This window comes from Lotus japonicus, chromosome 6 (genome assembly GCF_012489685.1).
Source record: "Lotus japonicus ecotype B-129 chromosome 6, LjGifu_v1.2".
Classification (NCBI taxonomy): Eukaryota; Viridiplantae; Streptophyta; class Magnoliopsida; order Fabales; family Fabaceae; genus Lotus; species Lotus japonicus.
In genome coordinates, this window is record NC_080046.1 from 52,904,090 (window position 1) to 52,931,189 (window position 27,100).

Sequence of the window (27,100 nt, forward strand, 5' to 3'; positions counted from 1 at the left end):
TTCTAGATCCATAAATTTTGCAAAAGAAAAGGAGACAGTGAGAAACAAAGGAAAGTTACATATCAAAATAGAGGAAAATTTCTCCATCACAGTGTTGCGGTGCTTCGACTCCACGATGTTGTTGCTAATTATCCTAGGCACGGTTAAGAACACAAACAAAGACGAAGACTTCAAGTCGATTCACCAAGTGGCACAAGTTCTTTCTGAACACATGTCTTGAGGGGGGGGGGGGGCATTGGTGTGGTGAGGGGAAGTGAGAGTAAAAGGTAAAGGGAGAGGCTAGGCCTTGGTGGGGAATGAGGCGCTAGTCGAGAAGTGGAGGGTTGCATTGTGTGCGGAACTTGGGGACTAAAAGTGAGATTAATAGCTAGAGGAGTTTTTGGGCGCCTCCCCTATAACTCATATATTGTGTTGGGTCGTGCATGAGACAAGTAATATGTATAAAGGTACCTCAGCTAGATCAGACTCAGGCGTAAAAAAAATTCTAATCTAAAAGATTCAGGCCGTCCAAGTTGCTTTTTTTCACTATTTTGACCTATAATAGGACCTAATCCAATGAGATGAAAGTTGTATAGGGTAGCTCGAGTTCGGCCCGGGCCACCGGTTCATTCACACACACACCTACTTTCTTTCATCAATCAAACAAAACCTAATTTTATTTAATTTTTATTCATCAGAAAATAAAACCTAATTCTATGGAACTATTATACATTGTTTGGGGTGGGTGGAAACTGTAAAAAAAAAAACTTTTTTCCCTCAAAATCAGGGCTAATCCGTCATGTATCTCTTTCATGGGCAGTGGTCACGTGCGGTCTGAGGTATTTCCATCATGTTCTTCGCTGCTTCTCTCCTCTGCACATAACTCCGGGCCATGCACCTGTTGCATGTGTTCATAAAACAAAGTGAGAGAGAGGGAAATGACTGACAGGGACCTTCAATCCCCAGCCAGCCATTACTCTCTCGATCAACGTTTCTGTCAAATCCCCTCAACTTTGCTAAATGGGTTCGTACACCCACACTTTCAGTTTACACTTTCTGTCAGCCGTCATTACTATTTTCAATTCATTCATTCATACATTCTACCAAATTATATATCATTAGTATTAGTATTTCTTAGTTCTTAGGTGCTTGTTAAAAAAAACACAGGAGGTGCTTTTGGACCATTGGCGGTTAGTTCAAGTAATGTTTTGGTTCTTCTTACTTAAATTTTTAGATTTGAGCATTTGATATAGAAAAATTTCCCACGTATAGATGTATAGTTAGTCTCATCTGGTGATATATATCATGTACTCAATACTTTGATGATGTCGGTATACATATGGAGTGGGTTGACTTTCAATCGATAATTTTTTACCGTCATCATCTACAAAATACTTCAAAAAAATGCTTGAAAGGGCTCTCACGGCAGCCACAATATTATTTGTTTGCAAAACCTTTACTTGTTCTACTCTCTGCGACTACGATAAACACATAAGACTCGGTTAACCGTTAACAAAAGCAATTTTTCTTAACTCATTTAGCAATTCACTATAATTTTGTTTTCATTGTAATTTTCTACCGTATATTCAAACTATTTCAGCCGGCTCTTAAGCCATGGGACTTGATGGCGTTGCGGTCGACCCAAAAAGGTTTCCTCTTAAACAGATACCAATCCATAATGGAAGTTTGCACGACCTGGTACAGGAACAGACAACCCCGACTTAATTAGCAAAGTGTTTGAGCAGCCTCATGAAGAGCTGAGACGAACTGCTTAAGCACGACAACATCAAGTCAATCACCCGCCCGGAAGCTCCATTTGAAGGAGTTATCACACACTTGTAGAGACTCGCTACGAACACGGACAATAAGTCTGTAAATACAGGTTCTTCATTTACGTAACATGCTATTTATTCTTAGTCTTTCTTCAGTTCTTCTAAGACTCGTGAATTCTCTTTATTGCTTGTTCATTGACTTGAGCATTAGACTGTCTTATGCAGGTACTCTCCCCTACGCTCGATGTCAGCATCACCGCTTCACAAACCAATTGCGACGAAGCTACACCAATGAATACCGTGAGAGCAAAAATCCCTAATTCAAGAAGAATACAAACATTAACTAAATCATTTATGTGTGTAATTTAATCTATCTATCTATCTATCTATCTATAAACTATATAAAGGGAGAGTTTTTACAACCTTGAGGGTAAAATTGTAATTTAATATTTTAATGCATATGATTGGAAAACTTTCCATGGTCAAATAGGTAAATTTGTGAGTAATTTAATAGGAAATCAATCTTGACCATTCATTTATTCTAATCCTAACCGTTGATCTTTTTCTTATGAAATTCTTTGTACAACCTTTTCATATTCTTGGCCGTTTTATTTGTTGCTTTTGTAACTCATGATCATGGATTATGGTTACAAAATCACCAAGAGTTTCTTCCTTCTTCTCCCATGTATAAAACATCTTTCCATTCCTCTTTCAACTTATTTTCATCTCTCTCATTTTGATATTCAACATCTCCATTCATGTGCAGGAAATCTCTCTAATTTGGATTCTCTAACAGCATCATTTCAGCACAAGAATATCTTCCATCAGGTTAGAAAATTTTCTTGTGCATCTTTTTCCTCTCCACCGGTCACTTCTTCTTAATCACTTTTCATTCTCAGGCATTGAGTTTTACTTATTCATCATCTTCCATCCGGTAAGTGCCCTTCTTTCTTCGCCTTATTTATCCCTTTTGATTTATTTGTTCTGATTTCGCCATCATTTCTTCTTCAGATTTTATTCTCATGCTACGGTTCTTCCCAAACAGTCTTATTTTTTTCTCATTCTTCATCCCCCACTCCTGTAAGATTTAGTCTTTATTCGCAATATGCATTTTGTTATCACTTATTCAATAGATGAAAGTTACACATTTTATTTTACTTTTGTAATTTATGCATGTTTTTGTTCTTTGCTATTGATTATCAATATTATTATATGTTCATAACTTCTATTTCGTTTCAAAAATATTTTTTCTACATAAACCGTTAAATTCATCTTCTTGGTTATTTCTCTAATTGTGTTTCATTATTTTTCTTGAACAATTTTATGATGTTTGCTTCCATTTTTTTTACAATTTAATCTTCAACAAATGTAAGTTTCTTGCTTTTTTTTTATTAATTTTTTATGAACTTAGTTGACCAAATGATAATCTTTTCTTCTAATATGGTACAATGAAACTTTTTTTCTCCTTTTACATTTCATTGATTTAGATTCAATTTGTTTTTTCTTTCAGGTTTTTCAATGTTGTTTTCCATTCTTCCAATGTTACATCTTGAAAACATGTAAGTTTCTTGCATTTTTTCGTAATCTTTATTGTTTCATTATGAACTTAATCGACTAAATGAGAGTCACCTTTATTTTATTTTACAACTTGGTGTGGTGTTGTCATCTTCATCGTCTACCTTAAGTTTAACTCAATTTATATCATTTTATTTATTTCATATGAGTTATGAAATTCGAAAAGTTATTTATATTTATTTATTTATATATAATATAAAGGAGAAGTTTAGCAACTTCGAGGGTAAAATAGTCTATCAATAAACAATATTTCATACATTTATTTTTATCTATGAACTTTTAAGTAATTATACATATTATTTCATATGTGATTTTTAAAACCGTTCGATATTCAGCAGACTTTTAATCTCAGCCGTTTGATATTCCTCTTGAATTTCCTCCATCAATGTAAGTATATAACTTTCTACTATTAAGCTCAAAATTATGTTAAGTAAATTTATTATTATTTAATTTATATGAGTTATGGAATGTCATAGGTCAAAATTAATATTAAATATGATATAAGTTATGAATTTCATAAGACACACATTATTAGCTTAAGTTTGTTGAAGTATTAATCAACTAATAATTAATATTAATAATAAATCTTGAAAGTTAAAGGTCACTCAATAAAAAAAACTCCTATCTCTTCCTCTTGAACTTCATTCATCAATGTCATTTTATACACTTCTACTATTAAATTTTTTAGAAAATAACTTCTACTATTAATTGAAAATTACTTTTAAAAAGTTATTATTATTTATTTTATATGAGTTATGAAATTCAAAAAATTATGCTTAATATTAAATAAGATCTTACCAAAAGAAAAAAAGACTATCTCTAACCCTTTTTTCTACAACTATCTAAAGTAATAAGTGTCAATACTCATTTAACATATGCACTTCACATAAGCTTTGTTGAGGTATTTGCCTTTTATTTTCAAAGGCTCATGCTTCAAGACATTTTTTAAGGTACATATATCCAACGACTAACTATTGATGGACTAGCCTATAATATTTACGTGTGTTCTAACAAGGTTTTTATTTTATGATGATCTTCAACTTGATTTCATCATGTCAAATTGAAACACCTAAAAAATTATTTTCTTTTTAATTTTCTCAACTTTTTATTTTGTAGGATGACTCAAACAAATTGGTTTGTCGCTCTGACTGTATGGAGCTGGTCGAAGTGGTTCTCGGTTCTGAGTCAGTGGACCAGTATTGGCAGCGTGATGATATTCGGAGAGTGCGTGATTTCCTTCGTCGTGGTTGGCAAGTTACAGTTTGCTCTCTACCTCGGGAACGGAATACGGTTGCTGATGCGTTGGCTAAACTAGCTACGAGAGTGCGTTGTCAATGGACGGTTTGGAAGAACCCACCTGCGGCTATTGTTCCCCTGCTTTGTCAGGATGTTCTTGCTTAGTTTTGTTTAATTTTCCGTATGTAACCAAAAAAAAAAAAAACAATTTGTGTACTTCATGTGTGGAAAACAAGAGATTTCAAAAAATCTCAAATTGTTAATAGTATTGAACTGCTCTTAATCGTTGAAAATGTATTAAATTTCTTTGTTTCCCCCACTTTCATGGTACCTAAACCAAACTATTTATTGTTATCATAATTAAGTGAATTTTTAAAATTATAGTTTTTCAAATGCTACAGTTTAGTGACACACTTTATGTATGACAAGTTTATGTGATTCAACATTTTATGGTTCAAGCATCTGCTATTAAATATAGAGTCACAAAGAGACAAATATAAGACTACTTGAATGAGCATCTCAAAAACTGAAGAGGTTACAGGTGACACTACTCTACTGCAAAATATGATTTTGTACAATTTATTATAGTTGACATCATTTTCATGTAATCGATCATCTCTGAAGAGATCAAGGTTTATAGGGATAATTTAATATAGACTTATACTGTTAACTTCAAATTATTTTAAATAAATTTATTATTATTTATTTCGTATGAGTTATGAACCTCAAAAAGACAAACTTAATATTAAATAAGATCTTACAAAAAAAATACTACTTGTATCTATAAAGTACAATAAAATTGTTATATCAAAAGAATAAATCAAAAGTATCAATTAGATAAACAAGGACAAACAACACAAATTAAAAAATAAATACACTCATAAAAAAATCTACGACAAAAAAAACATAAATTAACACTTCGACAAAAAAACCTATTTATCAAAAAAATATTATTTTTTCACATTTTCATACAAATAAATAATTTTAAAAAAACATAAAAAAAAAAACACAATACAAAATAAAATAGAAGGCCCCGTGCAACGCACAGGTAAAAAATACTAGTTCATCATAATAGATCAATAAGATGTTTATAAAAATAAATTATGAAATTTCTTTATCACTAGTGGATAGGCGTGCATGGGTTGGGTAAATTCAATCAACCCGCTCGACCTGAACTAACCCGATAGCAAAAAATTGGATTGTATTGGATAAATAGGTCTAATCGGATGGACTTGCGTTCTATCCGCCAAATTTGGTTTGAATTTCATATTCGCGTATGTGAATCCATCTGAACCAACCTAAAGTTTTGAACTTTTAATAATGTTTTTCTTTTGTTTATATTCCAAATTTATTATAATTATTTTAATAACAAACCGACTCACCTAATCCAACTAGAACTTCGTCGGATTGGTTTGGTTCGTGTCTGACGGTGAAAATTCACAAACTCCAATCCAACTAAACCTATACAGTTTTGATTGGTTTGGATTCTGTTTATGCCAAAAATTCATCCGACCTAACCCGTGTGCACCAGTAATGAATGATTTGGAGAAACTTTTTTATTTTATGAATTTATTTTCTTCTTTCACATCTCCCCAACATCATGAGATTCTCCCTGCTCTGCTCTCTCACACACATTTTCCTTATTTCCAGCAGATATCAGCCCCGCCCTGTCTGCAATAAAGACTTTGTAACGTTGGGGTGCTGTTTCTTTCTTCTGCAAACCAAAACCCCCCACATACATTTTCTTCCTTTTTTGTTCTCTTGTGTGTGCATGTTCAGTTTTTCCTCTCCTTTTTTTCCATGTTTTCATCAAAGTCTTTATTATCCCTTGTCAGAAACTCTATTTACTGTCTCTGCCACGCTCCCTTCATGTGGCATTTGCACTTAAAACCCATGTCCCTCTCTCTCTTTGTTATTTCTGCATCAACAATGACTGTTGTTGCCATTACTACTACTACTACTACCTTGTTGGTTCTCACATTTCTTGGGTCATTTGCATAGTTCAATTAGCAAAAGTGAATAGTGGTGATGATGATGATGATGATGATGAACACTTCTTCAAGGGAACCTTCTTCTATGCCTCTGCCTTCTCCTAAGGCGCCACTGGGGTGCCCTGATTTGTATGGGAAACGGCGTCAGACAGCAAAAATTCAGATGCTGGAAAGAGAGATAAGTTTTCTTGAGGTGGGTTTTTGTTTATGTACTCATTCATCCTTCTTTCAATGCTTTCATTCACTGGTTTAGTAGCTGAAAAATGAGACTGAAAAACTTAAATGGTGTTTACTGTTAAGTGTTGATTAAAGTTCAAAAAAAAAAGTGTTGATTACAAATTTCTAGGAGGAGGAGATGTGAGATTGTTCAAAGTCTCACACATAGACTAGTGATATAATCAAGTAAGTGTTTATAAATAGTAGAGCAACCGTCACCCCAATGCTAACTTTTTGGGTTGAGATAGGTCCCTCCTCTCCTGAATGAATTCTGATTGAGATGTTAGACTTCAGCTTTTTTAAATCTTTCTTCATTGTGATTATACAAATTGGCAAGTTTGTCAGTGTTTGTGAGGTTTCATTCATGATCAAGACCCACCTTTTTGAGTTTGAAGCAGAGGGGTGAGTACACATTTTTTTCATTGGGGATAATATGAGATTCATGAGAAGCAGGCTTTCAACTTGTAGGTACATGAATCCAAGGTATTCTTCAATTTTTTAGTGAAGATTTTGTCACTGTTAACTAATTGGTTACCTATTTCAGTGATTTTCTGGATTGAGGATTTTTTGTTAAATTTTCATCATTTTTCAATAATTTGTAGTTGTACTATTAAAGTTGTCACTTGTCAATATGAAGATGTAGCCAACCACTAGCATTTATTAATTCTAGAGAGTGAAATGTTTAAGCCCTGGGGAATCTTTGAACTTTACTTCTTGGATGCTGATTGAGGGACTCACTGTCAATCTGTCATTGGTTTTAAATTCTTAAGTAGTTATGGAGTAGCAGAAAATTAAAAAAATTACTAAGAAAGCATTGCATAGAAGGGTGAGGTACTACTGTCAAACTTACCATTTTGCATTAAGTTGGTGCACAGGCACTTTTCAGCCTAGTTAAATACCTCTGCCTCTTCTGTTGTAAAACAAGTTTTACTGACAAATTCGCATCTTGCAGGAAGAGTTAAAATCTTCTGAAGGCCTTCAACCAGCTTCAAGATGCTGCAAAGAGTATGTCTTTTGTGGAATTGCTTGTGTGCCCTCATTTAGATTGTGGAGCTAGAGAAATTTCCAAAAAGAATTTCTACTGGCTATGTCAATTTTGTTTACTGAATGCTACAATATTGCAGGATTGATGATTTTGTGATTGCAAACTCAGATCCTCTGTTACCTACGTAAGAAAATATCTCGTCAAACTTCCTTATTCCTTGGCTTGTTTATTGGAAACTATGATTCTTAATCATGCCTTTCTGTTTCAAGCAGGAGCAAGAAGAACCGTCGATCATGTCGCTTCTGGAAGTGGCTCTGGTACAATCTTTTTGAAAACTTTGTTACTTGATTTATAATAAGGCTTGTGTCGAACTACTTTTAATTAGATGTTTATAAAGTGTCTTGGTTCCTATAACAATGGTAGTCCTAATGAATGTGCAGGATGTTCCTAGCTATACCAAATAGATACATTAAAAGTTATGGCATGTTTTCTAGTCCCTTTGATCCTTTCTCTCATACAAGCTTGTTATTTAGTCTAACATACAATATTGTGTCCATCAATCTGAGACACACTCCATGTATGCTTGAGAATACCCAGACAATGAATCATAAGCTGGTTTAATTTCACTTCTCAAAGTAGCAACTTTTCCACATTATGTCTTCTTTCTAGAAGCTACTCACATTAGTTTTTCCCATGATTGATTTTAACTTTAGAATCAATTGTAGAAAGATTTCCAAACATGCACTCTAACTATCTTGATTCTTAAATAACATGAGTAACTTTCTATGCGCAGTCGGATGCGGTGCTTTAACTTGTCTTGTATCTGCTGTTGGTGCTGTTGCTGTGATGGATGCTTTGCTCCTCTAAAATTGCCAAGCTGCTCCTGCTGCTGCCAGTGCAAGCCATGCAATTGCAGCTGTAGCTGTCTTCCATCTATCAATTGCTCCCTACCAAAGTGGCATTGTTGCTCAGATAAAAAATCAATCACATTGCTGTGAAGAGAAATGTGATTGCAAAATTGTTGAATTATGACAAGTCGCAATTTTCAGTGGCATTTTCCCTCTTGCTGCATTTGCAAAGGCTCTTGCTCTTGGCCAAGCAGTCCAAAAGTTTGCCCATGTTGCTGTTGTACAAAGTCCTGTTGTTGGAACCCTTGCATATCCTGTTGCTAGTATAGTCTAAAGCTATCTTACATCTATCTTAGAAAAAAGGGGGGGAAATAGTCTAAAGCTATTGTCTTAAAAATTTGTATTTATGATAGCTTATGGCTAGATTATAAAGTTGGGAATATAAAGGTTTATAAATGTTCTGTTAAATTCTTGACCATGTCGATACTCGATCAAAATATGATCAGCTTATTGTCTTTTGTTTTTACCTTGTAGTTGTAAAGTTGAGTATCCATGGTTTGATCAGCTTATTGTCTTTTGTTTTTACCTTGTAAATTACTATTGGTACCTAGAAATTTTTAATTGCACATTCCCATGGCGAGAACGTGAAAGAAGCTGATCCGATAGAGACCAACAATCAATTGATTGGACTCTCCTGGTACAGTGGTGAAGGTGGTTCGATGCAGACAAGGTGGATGGTGCTCCTCCTTCGTAATTCCTCCTTCGTCGTAAGTGTTGGTTCCTCCTCCGGTGTTACTTGTGAAGACATTCCAGCGCTCAAGTTACTAAGTTTTACCAATGATCAACTAGCTTAGGATAGGGTAGTGTGTCTATTTGATGGTTATTTGATGATCCTTCATATGGACAAAAGCCGAAGAGTCCGAGTTTGTGTGAACCACATTAGAGTTCCTAGGCATGGCGTGCCTCGAGGCTGGCCCTTGGATTCTCTGAATGAACTGTCCGTGCAGCAGGTTAATGGGCGACGGATCTTACTTCTGCTACTACTATGCTTAACTTCAAGCGAGAAGTTCGACCTAGGGCAGTGTCTTGTTGACCGACCTTCAGGAATTCAAGCGGGAAATACGTTGGGAAATAGTTTGGACTCCTCAGCCTAAGTATCTCGATATCTCAATTAACAAACGTGTTGTCTGATAGAAAGAACTAAGCGTTGAAAACCAATTAGTGCCCCAAAATATCTTGAGATCATTGTCTGGTTTGATCTTGATTCTTTGGAGTCAAGGAGATTTTTTATGTCAACACTCTTTTAAATCAAGCAGGAATATTTCCCCTATGAATTTTACCCCATGGTCTTAATCCCTGCTAAAAAAGTTGGTGATCAATGAAATGGAATGGAAGGGAAGTGTGTGATGGGATCGCTATGATATTGATAACATCTCTTCATAACTGACACAGGACACATGAAATGTCTTTTCCTTTCTGCACTCAGATTTCTTAGCTCAGGAACCGAATATCGTTGGATAGAGACATGAGATTAACTAGAAAGGACACAATTTGTACTTTGGTCGAAGAAGTAGATGATACATTCACTTGCCTAATTAATTGCATTCATGTGCATGATAAAAGAGAAGAAGTAGGCACAGGGTTAGCCCACAAAAATGCCCATGGTGTGTTTCCCTATTTCTGAACTTTACCATCTTAGTTAAAGATGTGATATGGACTTATGTGAACATTCTTAATTCTTCCAGTTTTAATTTGATTTAAGAAAGAAATTGAGAAGATAAAAAGTGACAAGAGAGGAGAGAATTATTGAGGAAATGAGTAATAAGGAGGTGAAGTTCTCTAATTTTATTTGGTTAGATCAGGAAAACAAAGAGAGGAAAAAACCTTTTTTTTATGAAAAGACAATTCTGGATCAAATAGACATTATGAAGTTCACTTCATTATATTAAAATACTGAGTTGAACCTTTCTTTGTCATGGTCACCCCTTAGAAGTCCTCAGTTCCTATCAGGAAAATATCAAAATCCATATCTAATTACTAATTCTCTTGCTTGTTGAGAAGTTATTTGGTAGAAAGATGGTATAATGAATTTTCAGCAACTGCGGAAACATGTTGATAAATAGGCCATGAGAATTGGCTAAAAGGTAAAGAGATTAATCTTTTTGACTCTAGATTCATGAATATTATATATAGACAACAACGATATTCAACTGCAATTTTAAATGAGTTGAAGGGGCAAAGTAAATGAAGATGGATTCGTGGAATCGAGTCTCTTGCACTTGCACACAACAAAGGGTCAAGTTTGTTAATCAAATGGTATAGCCAGCTCGTTAATATAATAACATCAACATCCTCTGTTTGTAACATCAATTTTACTGGGTACACAAAACTAACTACACAAACAAAGAGAGCAAGCAATCATTTTTCCATTCCCTTCTTCACCCCCTCTTTTCAATCTCAACTTTGTTCATCAAATATCCCCAACAAGAAAGAAAAAAAGAAAAAAGCACAACCTTCTAAACATACAAGTAATAATGTTAATTGCAAGATCAACCAAGCCTCAAGGTGTTATATCAAAGCACCTCCTTTGTTTCATTTTCTTTTTTTTCACTATAGGCTCAAGGCAAAGGGCTTGCTGGGCTTGAAATAGTGTGAAAGTGTAACCCACAAGCTCACAACTCTGTCCAAGCAAAAGCAACAGGGCTTCTAACTTGGTGCTGTTCATTTTTCCATGTAATGCTACCAAATGCAGACCTAACCAAATCATCAGAAGCACCCTTCTTTGACACAAAGGTCACAGTGTACCTTTTCCTCTCCCCTACTTTCCCAAACTCAAGCTTCGTCGGATACACCGTGATCCCAACCATGGAAGGCCCATCAACGACAACATCATAGACAGAACCCGCCTCGCCAACATTGGTAACGGTCCTCGTGTACCTCACAACCTTCTTCGCGTCAAACACCACCGAGTCAAACACCACCGAGAAAGACGGGTAGTTCAACTGACCAGGATCAGACAACTTCCTAGAACAATTAACTCCAGCCCGCTTCACAATAAGCTGAAGGTGGTCAGGTGAGTAATCCAACGAGCACAAAAACGCAATGTAGTCCCTTGCTTTAGCATCATACACAAGTCCAGGAGATAGCGCTTTCTGCGGATTCACATGGCCGGCACCGTGAGCCCATGGAGTAGAAAACTCCCCTCCAGCTGCATCGCGAAGCGGTGAATTGGTGTTGTCATGAACATAAGCTGTTGTCATTAGTGCTGATTTAATCGCACTCGGACTCCAATCTGGATGTGCTGCTTTCAGCAACGCGCCCAATCCACTTATGTGTGGACATGACATTGAAGTACCTATAATCACAAAACAAATAACCTCAATCCAAAATATACGCGCAGTAACGGATCCAGAAACTTTATGTCACATCAACCGATTCAAAAACTTAATGAGCATTACAATGACCGATCCATAAACTTTATGTTAACGGATTCAGAAACTTAATTGAATGTTACTAGTGACCGATCCAGAAACTTTATGTATCGCAAAAATATTATACCTGACATGATGTTGAACTGTGATTTGCGAGAGTCCTGAGGAAGCCCAGAGGGCCCAATAGCTTCTGACCATCCTGCTAAGATGTTAACACCAGGCCCAATCACATCAGGTTTCAGGATCTGCTTGGTGATCATGTTGGGACCACGAGAACTGAAAGCTGCAACCACAGGGGAGGGTCTAACGTTCAAAACGGTCCCACTGAAACTCAAAACTGCCGTTGGATTAGGATCAGACGTCACGTATTCTCTGATCTGGTCCCCCACGATTCTCCCAACCGCAACAGCCGGTAGCAGGTGACTATCCGCCACAAGCTCTTCCCCGTTCGCGGCGGTGTTGGTCAGAATCATCCCAATTCCGCCGGCTTCTTTCACGACTTTACCCTTCTCCACCCGCGCGTTCAACCCACGGTCGCAGAGAACCACTTTTCCACGAACCACCGCCGGGTCGAGTGAACCGGGTAGGCATAAGATACCGGACTGGTTCGACCCCTTGCTGTAAACCAAACCAACCGGTTCAGCCCCCATTCCTTTTCCGCTGTAGAGAGAAACCCCGGCGAACCGCTTCTTGTTCCCGAGCAAGGCCGAGGCGGGGAAATCCCGGTCGAGCGTTCCGGCGCCGACGGTCATCAACCACGGCGCGACGTTGGCGAGTGAGGCTTTGCTTGGACCGCTGTTCCCGGCGGAGCAGGACACGAAGATCCCACGCTCCATCGCTGCAAACGCTCCGATGGCAATGGTGTCACGGAAGTAAGGACCAGACCCACCACCGAGGGAGAGTGAGAGAACATCAACGCCGTCCCTGATGGCGCGGTCCATTCCGGCGAGAATGTCGGACGCGAAGCAACCGTCGCTCCAGCAAACCTTGTACGTGGCAACACGCGCCTGTGGAGCCATGCCTCTAGCGGTTCCGCTAGCGTAACCGAGGAGACTAGCGTTCCCGACGTGGGATCCCGCGGCGGTGCTGGCAGTGTGGGTGCCGTGACCGTCGCTGTCACGCGGCGACGGTGGCTCTCTCTCTTTTCCGAAACCGCCGTCGTTACCGGCAGCCATGTGGAAGCCTCTGGAGAAGCTTCTGGCTCCGATGAGTTTCCTGTTGCAAAGCGAGGATGAGAAATCAGTGGCGTTCTCACACTCACCGCGCCACCGTGATGGGATCTCTGGCATTCCGGCGTCGTTGAAGCTAGGAGACTCCGGCCACACTCCGGTGTCAAGCACTCCAATGATAACATCACGAGAAGCCTGGTCAAGTTCCAGAGTTCTATGTCCTTCCCACAACCCCGTTTGTGTGTCAAGCCCCAGAAACTGGGGAGTACGCGTGGTGTGAAGATGGTAGAGAGTGTCTTCATAGAGACCCAGAACGGAATCAGATCCGAGCAGGGTCTGGGCTTGTTGTTCGTCAAGGGAAGCGGCGAAACCGTTGTAGGCGGTGTCGTAGGCGTAGAGAAGTGGGTCATCGGAGGTTTCTGAGTCAGTTGTGAGAGAAAGAGATCGGAGGCTGGCGGTGTACCAGTCGCGGCGGGTGGGGTAGATCTGGGGTTTGGTGTGGTGGTTCATGTGGACAATGTATGTCTTCTTGGGGGAAGAGCATGATGCAGAGAGGCATTGTAGGAGGAGGAGGATGAAGGTGAAGGAGAGAGTTGAAATTGGAATGGAAGCCATTTTGGAGAAGAGAAGAGAAAGGAAAGGAAATGAGTGAAGTGAAGAGAAGAGTGTGTGTGTTTAATGGTTAAATAATGAGAATGATGAGAATCGAAGAAAAAGAAAGAGAGAGAAAAGCGCATGCGGTGTCAGGTTTATAATGAGCTTTTGGATTTTTATTTATTTATTTGAAAAGAGCTTTTGGATTGCTTAACGGGGTTATTTGGGTGAATAGGCTTTTTTTAAAAAAAATTGGAAAGCCATAATGAATAGTTAAATTAGTCTTTAAAAATTATATCGGAGTCCAGTTGTTGTTTCTTTCGGTGTTCTCGACTAGATAGGGATGTGGTGAAGGTTAATTTTGACGCCGAATTTTCCTCTATAAGGATGGTAGACCTAAAGTTTGTTGCACGTGATAGTAATTGTTTGGTTTTAGCGTTTGCAATAGGGGTGAGCATCGGGTGGGTCGGTTCGGGTTCGGGTGAACAGTGGCGGGTTTGAGCGGGTGAAAATCTCAATTTTTCATAACCGATTCCGACCGTGGGATTGATCGGTTACGTCGGGTTCGGGTGGCACGGGTTAGCGGGCGGTTCGGGTGGGTTGGGGCGGGTGGTTAACCAGAAAAAAAAAACAGAGGAGCGGCGATGGAGACAACCTTCAATTCAAGAGAGAAATGGTGAGGCGACTTGTAAGTTGTAACATGCAGGAGAAGAAATGTAAAAGGGAGGCTTGAGAGAATGAGAGAAACGAGAGTGTGGAGGGGAAGAGTTGTTGATATGAAGGAAGAAGCTAGTGTAATGGAAGGTTGAAGGTGCAGTAGATGAAGATGGAAGGAAGCCACCGTGGGATACTTTTACCCTTTCTGGAAATGATCTGATGGAGATTATGAGCATGCAAAATAACATAGCTAAATGTTCCTGCAAGTTTAGGATTTGATGGAGATTATGAGCCACCGTGGTGCAGCAAAGGTGATGCTTAGACCTGCAAGTTTAGGATATTTCTTTGGAAGTTTCAAGTATGGATGTTCCTGACCACCAATTTATGCTTCAGTAACTTTAGTTGTTCTTCTTTCCCTTTAAAGTTTAAAGTTTTACATTAATTAAAAAAGATAAAAAAAAGTAGACATAATGTGACATTGCGTGATGGATTGGAAATAGTAGCTGACTAGCTGTGTTCCTGCAGTGCTACTAGTATTAGGTGACAGAGTTACATGACAAAAATATAATTAAATATATATTAAAAGTTTGAAAGTGCACAAATCGAGGAAATTTTGGGCAGAAAGATAATGTCGGGTGGGGTCGGGTACCGATGGGTTTTAAATTCCCAACCCGCACCCGACCGAATTCACCCGTCCCAAACTGTTTCAGTGCTTTTCCTTACCCGAACGACCAACCCGACCCAACCGATAGCATGTTTTTTTGTTCGGTTTCGTCGGTTTTGGGTCGGGCCGGTTTTTTTGCTCACCCCTAGTTTGCAACCTCTTCTTCGATTGAGGATCTTTCTTCAGCGTTTGGCTTGCGATGGGCTATTAGCATGTCCATATTGTTGGAGTTTCGTTCTGTTTATTTTGAAACAGACTTTCTCCAATTGTTTGAGAGATTGATGTGAACATCTAGGAGAGCATTTAACATTGACTCTATTATTTGCGAATGTTATACTTTTAATTTTTGATTCTTCTAGTTTTTCGTTTGTGCGTTGTAGTGGTAATAGTGTTGTTGATAGTCGGGAAAACTTTTTTTATCTTTTCTTTTTAGGGTATGAATTGAGGAGGTCTCGAACGCGATTATTCACTAGTTCATCTTATTGTAATAGTCTTATCTTCTTCTGCTTAATATATGCAAGTTCGTAAAAGTGGTAACTCTTCTGCTGATTTCTTATCTCAGAACGCTTCCATGTTTTCTGTTTAAGTAGAAGATAGTACTGCAAAGACCATATCTTTTGTACGGGCTGATATTTTAACCTTTGTGTCAGCTTCTTCTTAATTTATTGATAGTTCATTTAAGAGAAAAACAACTCTTATGAACTCTAATTATATAAATTGTCGAAAGAAGTTAATCTCAATAAAAAACCTAACCTGACTGACATTTTATAAGAAAATGAACGGGTGAAGTATTATCTTCTTCAACAAATAAATGATTTTTTTTGTCACCGTTCAACACATTTAAAAATCAATTTAACTAACTCCTATTTTTCTATTTGTTAATTTACGTTCCTACCATCATTTGTTTTGTTTTGTTTCCATGTGGTCCTTGTGGTCGTCGGTGCCGTTGCTCCACTTTTTTGACTTTCATTAGTTCCCACACAGTGCGACTCCATTGGAAAAATCATTGCCTTTCATCGCCTGTGTTGTTGTACTTTCACCACAAACATTTTTTAAAATAAGACCATTTGGCATTTGCAATGGTTAGTTAGTAGAACATCAAAGATTGGGTTAATTTTCAATGCTAATTGCAATTATTTTATTCAATCCAGTGTATGATTTGTGGAAGAGGAATGAACAGTTGCTACGGAAAAGTACTGTAACATCAAAATTAGGTTGGTTTGTTTGTTAGTGAAAAATCAATTTTATTTGTTGCAGCCCTTGAGATCTTTATAATGATTTTAGCAGTATTAGGTTAGTAGTTAAATTGGTAAACTGTAATTGTTGCTCCAATTAAGGTATGAATCCTGCAGGCGTACATCTTGGTTCCTAACTCTTTTAGAAAGAATTATATGTACTTACTTATTTTAGGGAAGATTTTTTACATTCATTTAATTATATATAGTGAAATCAAAAGAATGATAATGATTGACAGAAACAATTTGCTTCTAAAAAAAGTGACAAAAATTCATGAAATCTTTGCATATTTCATGTGTGCTTGATTCAATGTGTTGAATGGACATCAATGGGAACTTATTTGGAGGTGCTCAAAATCTAAAGGAAGGCTTGTAGGCAATTGGGGAATTTTTTTTTTGGCAGATTTGGGTTGAATGATGGAGTGTTGGCTTATGGCATATGAATCCCCTGTTTTGCTTTCTGGGTCCTCTTGGAGGTCACTTGTAGACTTTAGAAAATTGTATTTTTTTCTTTCACTAAATTTATATCATAAATGGGTTTTTCCAAGTAAGGTTCTAATGAGACAATTTTCTAAAACCTTTTTTATCCAAAGAGGTGGAGTTTAATTGGATGGGAGTGAATAAGTCTTTGCTAGTGGAATAGTACTAGCCAGTAGAAGGGTTTTAAATTGATATAATTTTTTTTTGTCTTTAGTTCTTTTCTCTTGTACTATATACTTGTATTGAGTTGAAGTACCCATTATACTTCACTTCAATATATATATTTCATGGCTTATAAAAAAAAACTAGGCTTAATTGCACATTTGCTCCCTCATCTTTCATCATTGTGCAATTTGCCTCCCCCATGTTTAAAACGAGCGAATTTACTCCCTCATGTATCAATTTGTGAAAATTGACCCCTTCCGTTAGCCTTCCGTCCAATTTCTAACGGCGATTGCTATTTTCACATCCTCTTTTTACTAACCACACCCCTCAATCAGAAACAAAAATAAAGGAAAAAATAAATGAAATAAAAATTGAATACAAATGGCTTAATTGAACAAGTCTTATCTTACCCAAACCCACCACAAAACCCACCATTGATGAATCAAATCCAAACCACCCAACAACAATTTTCTCCATGCTTCAAAGCAACAACAATTCCACAAACAGAAAAATTGAATATTTAATTTAACAAATCAACAGCTTCATCAAGAACAACAACAATCATACCCATTGGCCATTTCGCCTATTCTAATGCTAAACCTTCTTCTCCCTCTTCCTCTTCACCATCATCTCCATCACCTCACAAGTCCCTCTAACTTTCACATGAATTTCATGAAGATTAGCAGGCCCGCACCCTCACTACACGCCCACCCCCAGTCGCGACTCCAAGAGCGTGACAGAAGAAGAGGGGATCCCCGATTTGGAAGACGAGGATCACCACCACCACCCGCATCAGCATCACCGGCAGGAGGAGGAGGAAGTGGTGAAGCAGGGGGATGTCGGTGAATCTCGGCGAGGCGTCGAGGTCGATGGTACTGGAGAGATTGAGGTTGGAGAAGTGGAGGCTAACGATGAAGTGGAGGTGGGGGCGGGTGACGAATTGGTGGTGAGAGCAGTGGAGGTTGTGGAGTGTGGGTTGGGTGGGTTTGAAGCTGATTCAAGTGGCATTGTCTTCTTACTCTCCTTACAGATCAAATGGAGTTTGAAGCTGATTCAAGTGGTAATGGGTTTGGGGGTGATTTTTGCAGGGCTTCTGGGTTTGGGGAAGAGAGAGATTTTTCTGGGTTGTGTTTGGGTAGGATTTTTCAGTTTATGGTTCCTGGGTTTTTTTCACAAGATGAAGATGAGTATTAGGTGGTAGATGAAGATTCAAATAGAGCCAGGAAGATAAAAATGATGAAGAAGAGGTTGGAATTTTTTTAATTCACAAAATAATGTTTTAATAAAAAATTACCTTTGTGGCATGATACAACCTCGGTCATCTGTAAAAAATAGAGAGTGTAGGTGTAAATAGGAAATATGGGGTGTAAATAGCAAGCCACGTCAACTCCGTCAAACTTTAACGGTTTACTAACGGAAGGGGTCAATTTTCACAAATTGATACATGAGGGAGTGAATTCGCTCGTTTTAAACTTGGGGGAGGAAAATTGCACAATGATGAAAGACGAGGGAGCAAATTTGCAATTAATATGTAAGTGCACTTTCTATCTTTGAAACTCTACACACAAAATTGTTTCTTTTTTTTCTTACATTGAAAAGATAAATTGCATTTTTCAGTGATTCTGAACCTCTATCTCCTAAACTCATATGTTCTCAAACTCTTACCATTTGAGCTATCATTGATAAATTAATTTTTAAATTACTTTATAATTAATAAGATATTAGAAAATCAATAGGATTTAATTGCTTTAATTTTTTTAATTGGCCTTAATCTAGTATTTATTTTCTGCATGGTAATCTTACTTAAGTGTAACTCGTCATCAAGAGTAAAAGATAGAAAAAATGGATTCACAATGAAGGAAGAGTTGAAATTTACAAGTGCGAATTAATCTCATAATTGAATGATAAGAAAGGGTAGAGCAGTTTATAAGTGGAAAGATTCACTTACTCATTGTAAGGTTCTATGGCGAATGTATGAGAATGATGTCCAAAATCACTTATGCAAATTGTGAAGAGTCTCGTGTTTCTGCAAATACACATTAATACATAGAGGAATATTCTTTCTTACATACTATTAAGGGGGCGTTTGTTAGAGGTTTTAGAAAATGATACCCAGGAATCTTAATCCTAGGAATATTTTGATGGGAATGTTATTCCCGGGCATCTTCTTAAAAAAGTGTTTGGTTAATAAATTTCATTCCCGGGTACGTTCTTAATAATTTCTTAATTAAAATATTTAAAAATATAAAATTTGAAGTAAAAAGAAAAGTTAGTGGGAAATAACTTCCATTCCCATGGGAATGTAAGATACCCATCCTTGAACTTGGGGATGAAGTTTGGAGAAAAATAATGTAAATAGCATGCCTGGGAATCTTTAATACCCGGGAATAATTTTTCTGAAACTTGTACCAAACATGGGAATGTTACATTCCCAACCTTACTTACCCGGGAATGTTTAAAGTTCCCTTCTACCAAACGCCGTATGTGGAAGATAATCACCCACTTGAAGCCGGGTGATAACCGTAACAATGAAAGCATCAAAACAACTTAGATATTTTGATGGCACCATTCTCAAACCAGAACAAAAAAAACTCAATTTTGTACAAACCAGTTTCAATTTCTCTACTAAGGTTTATCCTAAGATTTTGTGATTGGATTGTATCAATAACCTCAATTTCTCTAATATGGTTCATACCAAACGGTCCCAGTTTATCTAATTGAGTTTGTATCAAACAACTCTAATTTCTCTAATAAATTTCATACCGAACAATCACAAATTTTTCTAATAAGATCATACAAAACGACTATAATTGCTCTAATTTAGTTCATATCAAATAGCCTCAATTTCTTTAATTGGAGTGGTTGCAACAACATTTTAACCTACGGGCTTTTGTATTTTAACCTAAGCTACCTCGGTGTATACACATATACTCACGTATCGTACCAAATAATCAAGATAGCATTTTTCATGGACCATCACAGAATTTGGGCCGAACGGATGAGTCTCAAGGAGCTGAATCTACTAAATTAGTGGATTGGGACATCGCAGGCACGAAACTCTCGCTATGTAGGGGAACCCAACAACTCGACCAAACATCTTGTAGTTAAGCACCCAATGGTGATGATCTCGTGATTCTCGCCCGACTACCCCATATCTCGCATATTAGTCACCTCCTATCTAAAGGGACTATCGTTACCCATTGTATGTTCATTCTTCTACTGAAATAGTACTCTAAGCTTTCTTACTCAGCCGACTCTAACTCTAGGTTTTTATTCGGGAACACTTTATATATCAGCTTCTTATACATAAATATCATTAACCTTTTCTTCCTCACCATACAATTACAAATTAGTCCTTGAAGGAAGATCAACTCATACGTTAAAGCGCAAGATAGACTATCCCACTTACACATCATCCCATCTCGAGGGGTGTGTTATCAATATCAAATCATTGATTTGCTATTAAATTGTTGATTTGCTGCTATCTTAAATAGTTTTTTTTTCTCAATTATAATCATATTTTTTATGTGTAAACCTGTTTAAAAATTTGTAATTATCTTTCGTAAAAAACACGCTTCCCAAAATTTGAGTCTTTTCACCCTTATGAAAATTAGTTTGTTTACAAATAAACTAAAAACATTTTTATTTAAGTATAACTCGACCGAACATCCATGAAAGAGAACAATTCTTACTTTATTAGATCTAATATTATATTATTTGTGTCACTCTTTTAGTCTTTTTTCGGTGCTAGTAATTGAGATTATGGGGTCAATTTATGAGAGAATAATATGAGATTCATCAATAGAAAATAAAATAAACAGCTGGATGCGCATAATGGTTAATTGAGGATCCTTGCTTCCTCTTTTTGCGGATGCAATAAAATGTTTCTGATATGAGCATGGGCACTGCGCACTACCCAGTGCTAGAAAATGCTACTAGTATTTTGTTTTTGCCAACTTTAATTATTTGTTCTGTTCTGCTTATCTAAGTGCAACAAGTGCCTCTCTAGTCCATTTTCCCTATTATGTTGTTGTTGTTTTTTCACAGATAAATTAATTAATATATATGTATGAGTCTTAAAATATTTTAGATATCAGAAAGCATAATGGATAACAGAAATTATTTTATGTTGGGAGTGAATGAACAGAATCATTAGACGACATATAGATGTTGAAAGTTGGCTGCATTATTTTGCGAGTGGGCTTTCTTCTTCTTCTTTACAATCAATTAAGCTTCTCAAATCATGACAAACGATTACACCTCTTGTTAGCTGTTACATTTAGTAGAAAAACAATTGTTTGGGGACAATGTTTTAAAATTCCATGTGCTAAAATTAAAGCAATTGTTTTGTTTTCGTTGGGATAGTACTGATCCTATTTATTATTATAAACTTATATATGGAATTTCAACTATATTTTTTTCCATTTAATATCAAAATCTCCATCGTGGATTGAGATCGATTATTATTTAATTTGTTTTGTATGTTGTTATTAACCCATCAATTGATGTTCACGAAAGGTAAGAGAATGCAAACAATAATCAATAGAACATAGACACATAGTGGAGAAGCGGCACTATAGATTTTTTAGATTTTAGGATAGAACCCGACACCCGTGATTCTGAAGTTGTGTAAATATTTATGTATATAATTTATTTTAGGTTTGTATTATATTTTTATTAAGAGGACTGAATTAATTATCATTTAAAAAAAACTACTGAATTAATTACAATAAAAAAAATACTACATAATTAATTTAATTAAGTAGCTCAAACACTATAATCTAGTATGATTCTAGAGCTGCTTGTGGTGGACTAATTCGCGATCATACTAGTAAGCCGCTTGCAGGTTTCTTCTCCCCTCTTGGCATCTGCTCCTCTATTAGGGCTGAGCTCTGTGGTATCCTTAAAGGCCTGCGTTTAGCGTCTTCTTGCCGGTTGAGTGAGGTTCTGGTCAGGGGCGTATCCAGGATTTTCTTGTTGGGGGGCGAAATATAAGACTAAAAAAATCTCCATTGAAAGTTATATAAACTTTAAATAGTAAAAAAATATTTAAATACAACTCTTCGTTCTTTCACAGTACTAAATTTATTTATTATGGTATCCCAATATAAACAACTAATAAATTTATGAGAATATCATTTTCAATTTTGTTGCGAAGCTGAGTCCTAACAACTTTCATTACAGAAAAAGATCGCTTTGTAGATGTTGTTGAAAAGGGAGTGTCGAAACAAGACCTATCAATCTATTAATAAGTTGAAACATTGTTGTTTTTCCTGTTTCAACTAACTTCTGGTAAAACCCGGATAAACTAGACATTTTTCCTAAATTAGGATCTTGAGAAACATGTGAATGATAATGTCTCAATTGGAACGTCAAATTCCTTCTTTCAGGCTTGGAAAAATACCTATAGTCAGTGACCATTTCAAAAATCTTGGGGGGGGGGCGATGACCCCTGCCTGCCCCTCCCTAGATACGCCCCTGGTTCTGGTTGAAATGGACTTAAAAACTGCACATGATCTCATTACTGTAAGGTGTTCCTACTCTCACCCTTGTATAGACCTGGTCATGGGCAACCAATTCCTAGCTTCTTTGAATTGGATTGTTTCCTTTCATCATATTTATCACGAAGCTAGCTAATTGATGTGCGGATCATCTGACACGCCTTGGACACTCCTCCCCTGGAGAGAACTTTGATTTTGATCATGTTCCTAGTTTTCCGAATACCCTTTTAAGGGATGATGTAATTGGGGTTGCTATACTCAGACTAGTCTAGTTGAGTAATCTTGTTTCTTGCTCTACCCATACTAGTCTAGTTGAGTAATCTTGTTTTTGTGGGCTTTGCCCCCTTAAATATCAAAAAAAAAATATATATGAAACCAAGTGGATTAACTTGGTGGTTCAGTGTTTCTTCAAGCAAGTGGTTTGAGGCTGGACTCATAACTTTTATAAATGAAAAATTAGGTTAAAAGGCATTTTTGCCCCCTGATGTTTCAAGTTTGTGCAAATTCTACCCCTAATATATTTTTGTCGACGTTTCTACCCCTCATGTTTTCCAACAGTGCACCGTTTACCCCTCCGTCAGTCAGGCTTTCTCAGGAGAGGTTCCTGAGTGGATTGGAGAGATGAAAATGAGTATATGAAGTTGATGATGATCAAGGAAATGTTATAAATTAAATTTGCCTGATGTATATATCAATTATGTATGCAACTGAACTGGTTAAATGCATGTTTTGCTACTTACAGGTCTTGAGTTTGAATCTCTCATGCCTCATTTTTTCAATTTCACTTGTAATTTCCACGTGGCAGGTCCAAAAAATATAAAAAAATTAGCCAAATCAGCTCATTCCGTTAGTTTTTTAACGTCTAACTGACGGAGGGGTAAAAGTGCACTGTTTGAAAACTTGAGGTGTAGAAACATCGACAAAAATAGAGTAGGAGCAGAATTTGCACAAACTTAAAACATCAGGGGCCAAAAGTGCTTTTTAGCAAAAAAAAAAAAAATTATTTAATAAATCTTTACCGCTTAATGTGTATATCATATTGTGATAATATATATTATTATATTTGCTTAAGAAAAAAAACACTATACAAAACTATATGCTGAAAATAAAAGAGTGGCATCTCCATCCAAACTCTATTATTAATAAGTTTTTTTCTTTTTTTCCTTTATCTACTTTGAAATAAATGTTAATTATTGATGCTTTTAGAATATCTTTTTTGGTTCAGGTATTCTCTTTAACGTATTCTTGTACGACCCAAGTATAGTGAAGATTAAAGATGGATCTCTAAAAATATTGCTCCTATGGATTAGTTCTTAATTTTAGGGGTTCAAATAACTATTTTAAACCAAACAATACTCATTGGAAAAAGGCTTTTTAGAATATGGAAAAAAATTGGATAAATAAAAAGTGCAAAATAATAAAAGTGAATCATATATAGCTCTATCAATTATCTCGTGATTCTCATCAAATTAGTAGGCTAGAATGAATGGCGCCACAATCTGCGGTTATCTTAGGTGACCCACCCTGACCCTGACTACACTCCACAATTCCAATTAAAGGTATAAGCCTACAACATTTTATTATAACCGTGTTGATGATCATATATGAAGACAGCCCCTTTTCATAATAATTATGAAGACAATTCGTCACCTATAAATTAATAAGAGTAAATACTAGTAAATATTTTTGTAAAAAGTTACTGGCTAATCCACATGTAATTCACCAATCACCATGGTTGATGATCATATAATATGTTTGTTTTCACATTTTTCATTGATTTCACGTTTTAAAGCAGGAAAATGAAATTTAGCTCGAATAGTTAATCGCAACACAAGACACGCCAATGAAGAATGACAATCAATTATCATTAGTTCAGTGTTACATTGTTGCCCTTGTCATGTTTCTAGAAAGCAATTTGATTGGATACAAAATATACGCATCTATTTTGTGTGTGCTTTGCTAGCTTCACGCACTATATATATATATATATCACTACTCTTTAAGATATCAACGGATGAGTTATAATTTGCTATGCTGCTTTAACATGAGTTATAAGAGCAATATTTTACCCCATTGAGCTCTAGGTGAATCCAACTCGATTTTAATGGAACAATAATGCTAAATATATAGTAAAATCCATTTTCACGAGACAGCAAGAAAAACAAAACTTAATAATGAATTGATGATACGAGAAAACCGATGAAAGTAATTAAAATAAAATTTGCATGCATTTTATAATAAGCATGGGTTTGTGTGATAAAGATTGTATGTCATCGAGATAATGTCTAATTCATTATCTCACTACTAAAATTATATCATGTTAATTAAAAATCGATTATAATAATCATATCCATATATATTTTTAATTAATAGTATGACATATATAATCTGAATTGTTGAGACTAGGAATGAAAACACTATTTAAAGATAGAGGATTTCGGGAACTTAATTAGATTTATTTACAGGTGGCATTGTTTTTGGTGTGACCTTCCTCATCAGTCATCACTACTTTGTCTTTGATCCCATTCTATGGCACTATTGATGTTTAAGCAATTTAGAGCATGGCAGCATGTTATTATCTCACAGCAGATTTATAACATGACTCAATGATATTAATTTAGTCAAGTTTAATAAAGGGTTCTGTAATCAATCATTATATGTCACATTATCCTTTGACAAGCATAAAAGCGTCACATTGTTACATGTGAGCAAAGTCATAAGAATTAATGATCAGATTGATTTGGCCAAGCTGGGGTCATGTGTTTTTGAGAGAATGATGGACGTGTGTCACAAGGAAAACTACAGCTCCAGGTCAATCGCTTGAAGAAAAATAAATAAATAAAGACCTGGAACTTAGATTGGTGTTGTGATGGTATTAATTCTGCATGCTTGTGCAGCAGAGTTCAGATTATAGTCAAAGATGCTGAATCTTCAACGGTGTATCTGAATTTAATGCTTATGCTTTGCTTCATTATATAATTGAAAACCAGGCCTGAAGGAAACAGAGCCTGGGTTCATTATTGAGTATTGAAAACAAGCAGTACTGGGCAAATTAAATTGAGTGAAGTGTATTCCGTCACTTTTGGCTACAAAATAGCCGTATTGAATGGTAGAAACTAGTGATTATACCCGTGCGATGCACGGGATCTAAATCATTGATTTCGTTGAAAAAATTACGATTAATTTAATCCAACAATGATTAATTATTTTATTATTATTATTTCTTGGATCCCAACATACCTTATATATTTATATTATTTATTTTTTAAATTTAAAATTAAAACAATGATCCAACTACAATTTATTTAATTAATATTTGTAACAATAGGATTTAGATATAGATTTAGTTAATATTTAAATCCGGACAAAAAGATACAAAAGAGAAGCAAAATCAGATCTCGATGGTCAAAACTAAGTACACACAGGAAATAAAACATATATAATAGAATGTATCACACAGTGCGATGCACGGAGACTAAGTCATTGATTTCATTAAAAAATTATATTAAATATATCACAGAATATAATTAAGATTAATTAAATCCAATCATGCTTCCTTATTTTACTATTACTCATATATCACCATACCACATATATTTATATGTTATGAATAAAGAGTAAGCAAGTGAATGAGGTAGCAAAAGAGAGGAACAAGAGATAGAGAAATAGTGTGATGAGGATGCTCTGCTAGGTGCAGACTCCCTTGTATTTATACTATTAGGTTTAGAGTGTTGAACAAGTATACATGTGGGCCTGGCCCATGGACTCCTAACTCTGATGGGCATCCAAATATTCATAACACTCCCCCTTGGATGACCATCCCTTAAGAATGTGCCTCATTAAAACCTTACTAGGAAAAACCCAGTGTGGGATAAAAACCTAGTGAAGGAAAAAGAGTACATCATTCTATAGTTCGTCTTTGTACATTGCCTCATTAAAAACCCTACCATGAAAAACCCAATGGGAAAAAACCATGGTTAAGGAAAAAAGAGTACAATGCATTTTAATTGAGATCTTTGAGTCGACGAACTCTCATATTCCGCACAAGCTTTTCAAATGTTGTAGTTGGAAGAGCCTTCGTAAATAAGTTTTCCAAATTATCTCTTGAACGAACTTGTTGGATGTCTATGTCACCATTCTTTTGTAGATCATGATTGAAGAAGAGCCTCGGTGATATTTGCTTTGTCCATCTCCCATGATGTATCCTTCTTTTGATTGAGTAGTGCATGTAGTATTATCTTCATATATAGTTGTTGGCGGCATCTTTCAAGAGGACAAATCACCAATATCAAGTACGCATTGAATCACGAATCTCAGCCAAACGTATTCTCGTCTTGCCTCATGTAATGCTAATATTCATGCAAGGTTAGCTGAGGTGGCTATCATAGTTTCTTTCACAGATCTCCATGAAATGATTGTTCCTCCACATGTAAACAAGTAACCTGTTTGAGATATTTAGACAAATATCCAGCATCTGCATAACCAATTAGATCAAGCTTGGACAAAAAGGGAAAAAATAAACTCATATCTAATGTGCCTTTAAGATAACAAAACACTTGTTTTCCATTCCAATGTCTTTGTGTAGGTGAAGAACTATATCTT

At 36.3% G+C, this 27,100-nt stretch overlaps 2 protein-coding genes across 2 annotated transcripts; one reads left to right on the forward strand and one right to left on the reverse strand.

Annotated features, from left to right (window-relative positions):
* The first annotated feature begins 6,250 nt into the window (after positions 1 to 6,250).
* On the forward strand, positions 6,251 to 9,070 carry LOC130723660 (guanine nucleotide-binding protein subunit gamma 3-like). The gene is made up of 5 exons (XM_057574771.1): positions 6,251 to 6,746; positions 7,722 to 7,774; positions 7,894 to 7,938; positions 8,027 to 8,071; positions 8,548 to 9,070. Exons 1-5 carry the CDS (start codon positions 6,591 to 6,593, stop codon positions 8,750 to 8,752), a joined length of 504 nt encoding a protein of 167 aa, XP_057430754.1. The 5' UTR covers positions 6,251 to 6,590; the 3' UTR covers positions 8,753 to 9,070.
* Positions 9,071 to 10,903: 1,833 nt separating this feature from the next.
* Positions 10,904 to 13,931, reverse strand: LOC130722367 (subtilisin-like protease SBT1.8). The gene is made up of 2 exons (XM_057573070.1): positions 12,161 to 13,931; positions 10,904 to 11,957 (listed from the first exon to the last, which is right to left on the reverse strand). The coding sequence occupies exons 1-2, from the start codon at positions 13,815 to 13,817 to the stop codon at positions 11,275 to 11,277; spliced, it is 2,340 nt and encodes a 779-aa protein (XP_057429053.1). The 5' UTR covers positions 13,818 to 13,931; the 3' UTR covers positions 10,904 to 11,274.
* Positions 13,932 to 27,100: the final 13,169 nt, after the last annotated feature.

Excerpts from the sequence above, each read along its gene's own strand:
- LOC130722367 (XM_057573070.1), bottom strand. The coding sequence starts at position 13,817 with ATGGCTTCCATTCCAATTTCAACTCTCTCCTTCACCTTCATCCTCCTC. Across the intron at positions 11,958-12,160 it reads ACAGTTCAACATCATGTCAG|GTACTTCAATGTCATGTCCA; the intron begins GTATAATATTTT and ends TTGTGATTATAG.
- LOC130723660 (XM_057574771.1), top strand. The coding sequence starts at position 6,591 with ATGATGATGATGATGATGATGAACACTTCTTCAAGGGAACCTTCTTCT. Across the intron at positions 7,775-7,893 it reads GCTTCAAGATGCTGCAAAGA|GATTGATGATTTTGTGATTG; the intron begins GTATGTCTTTTG and ends ACAATATTGCAG. Across the intron at positions 8,072-8,547 it reads CGCTTCTGGAAGTGGCTCTG|TCGGATGCGGTGCTTTAACT; the intron begins GTACAATCTTTT and ends TTCTATGCGCAG.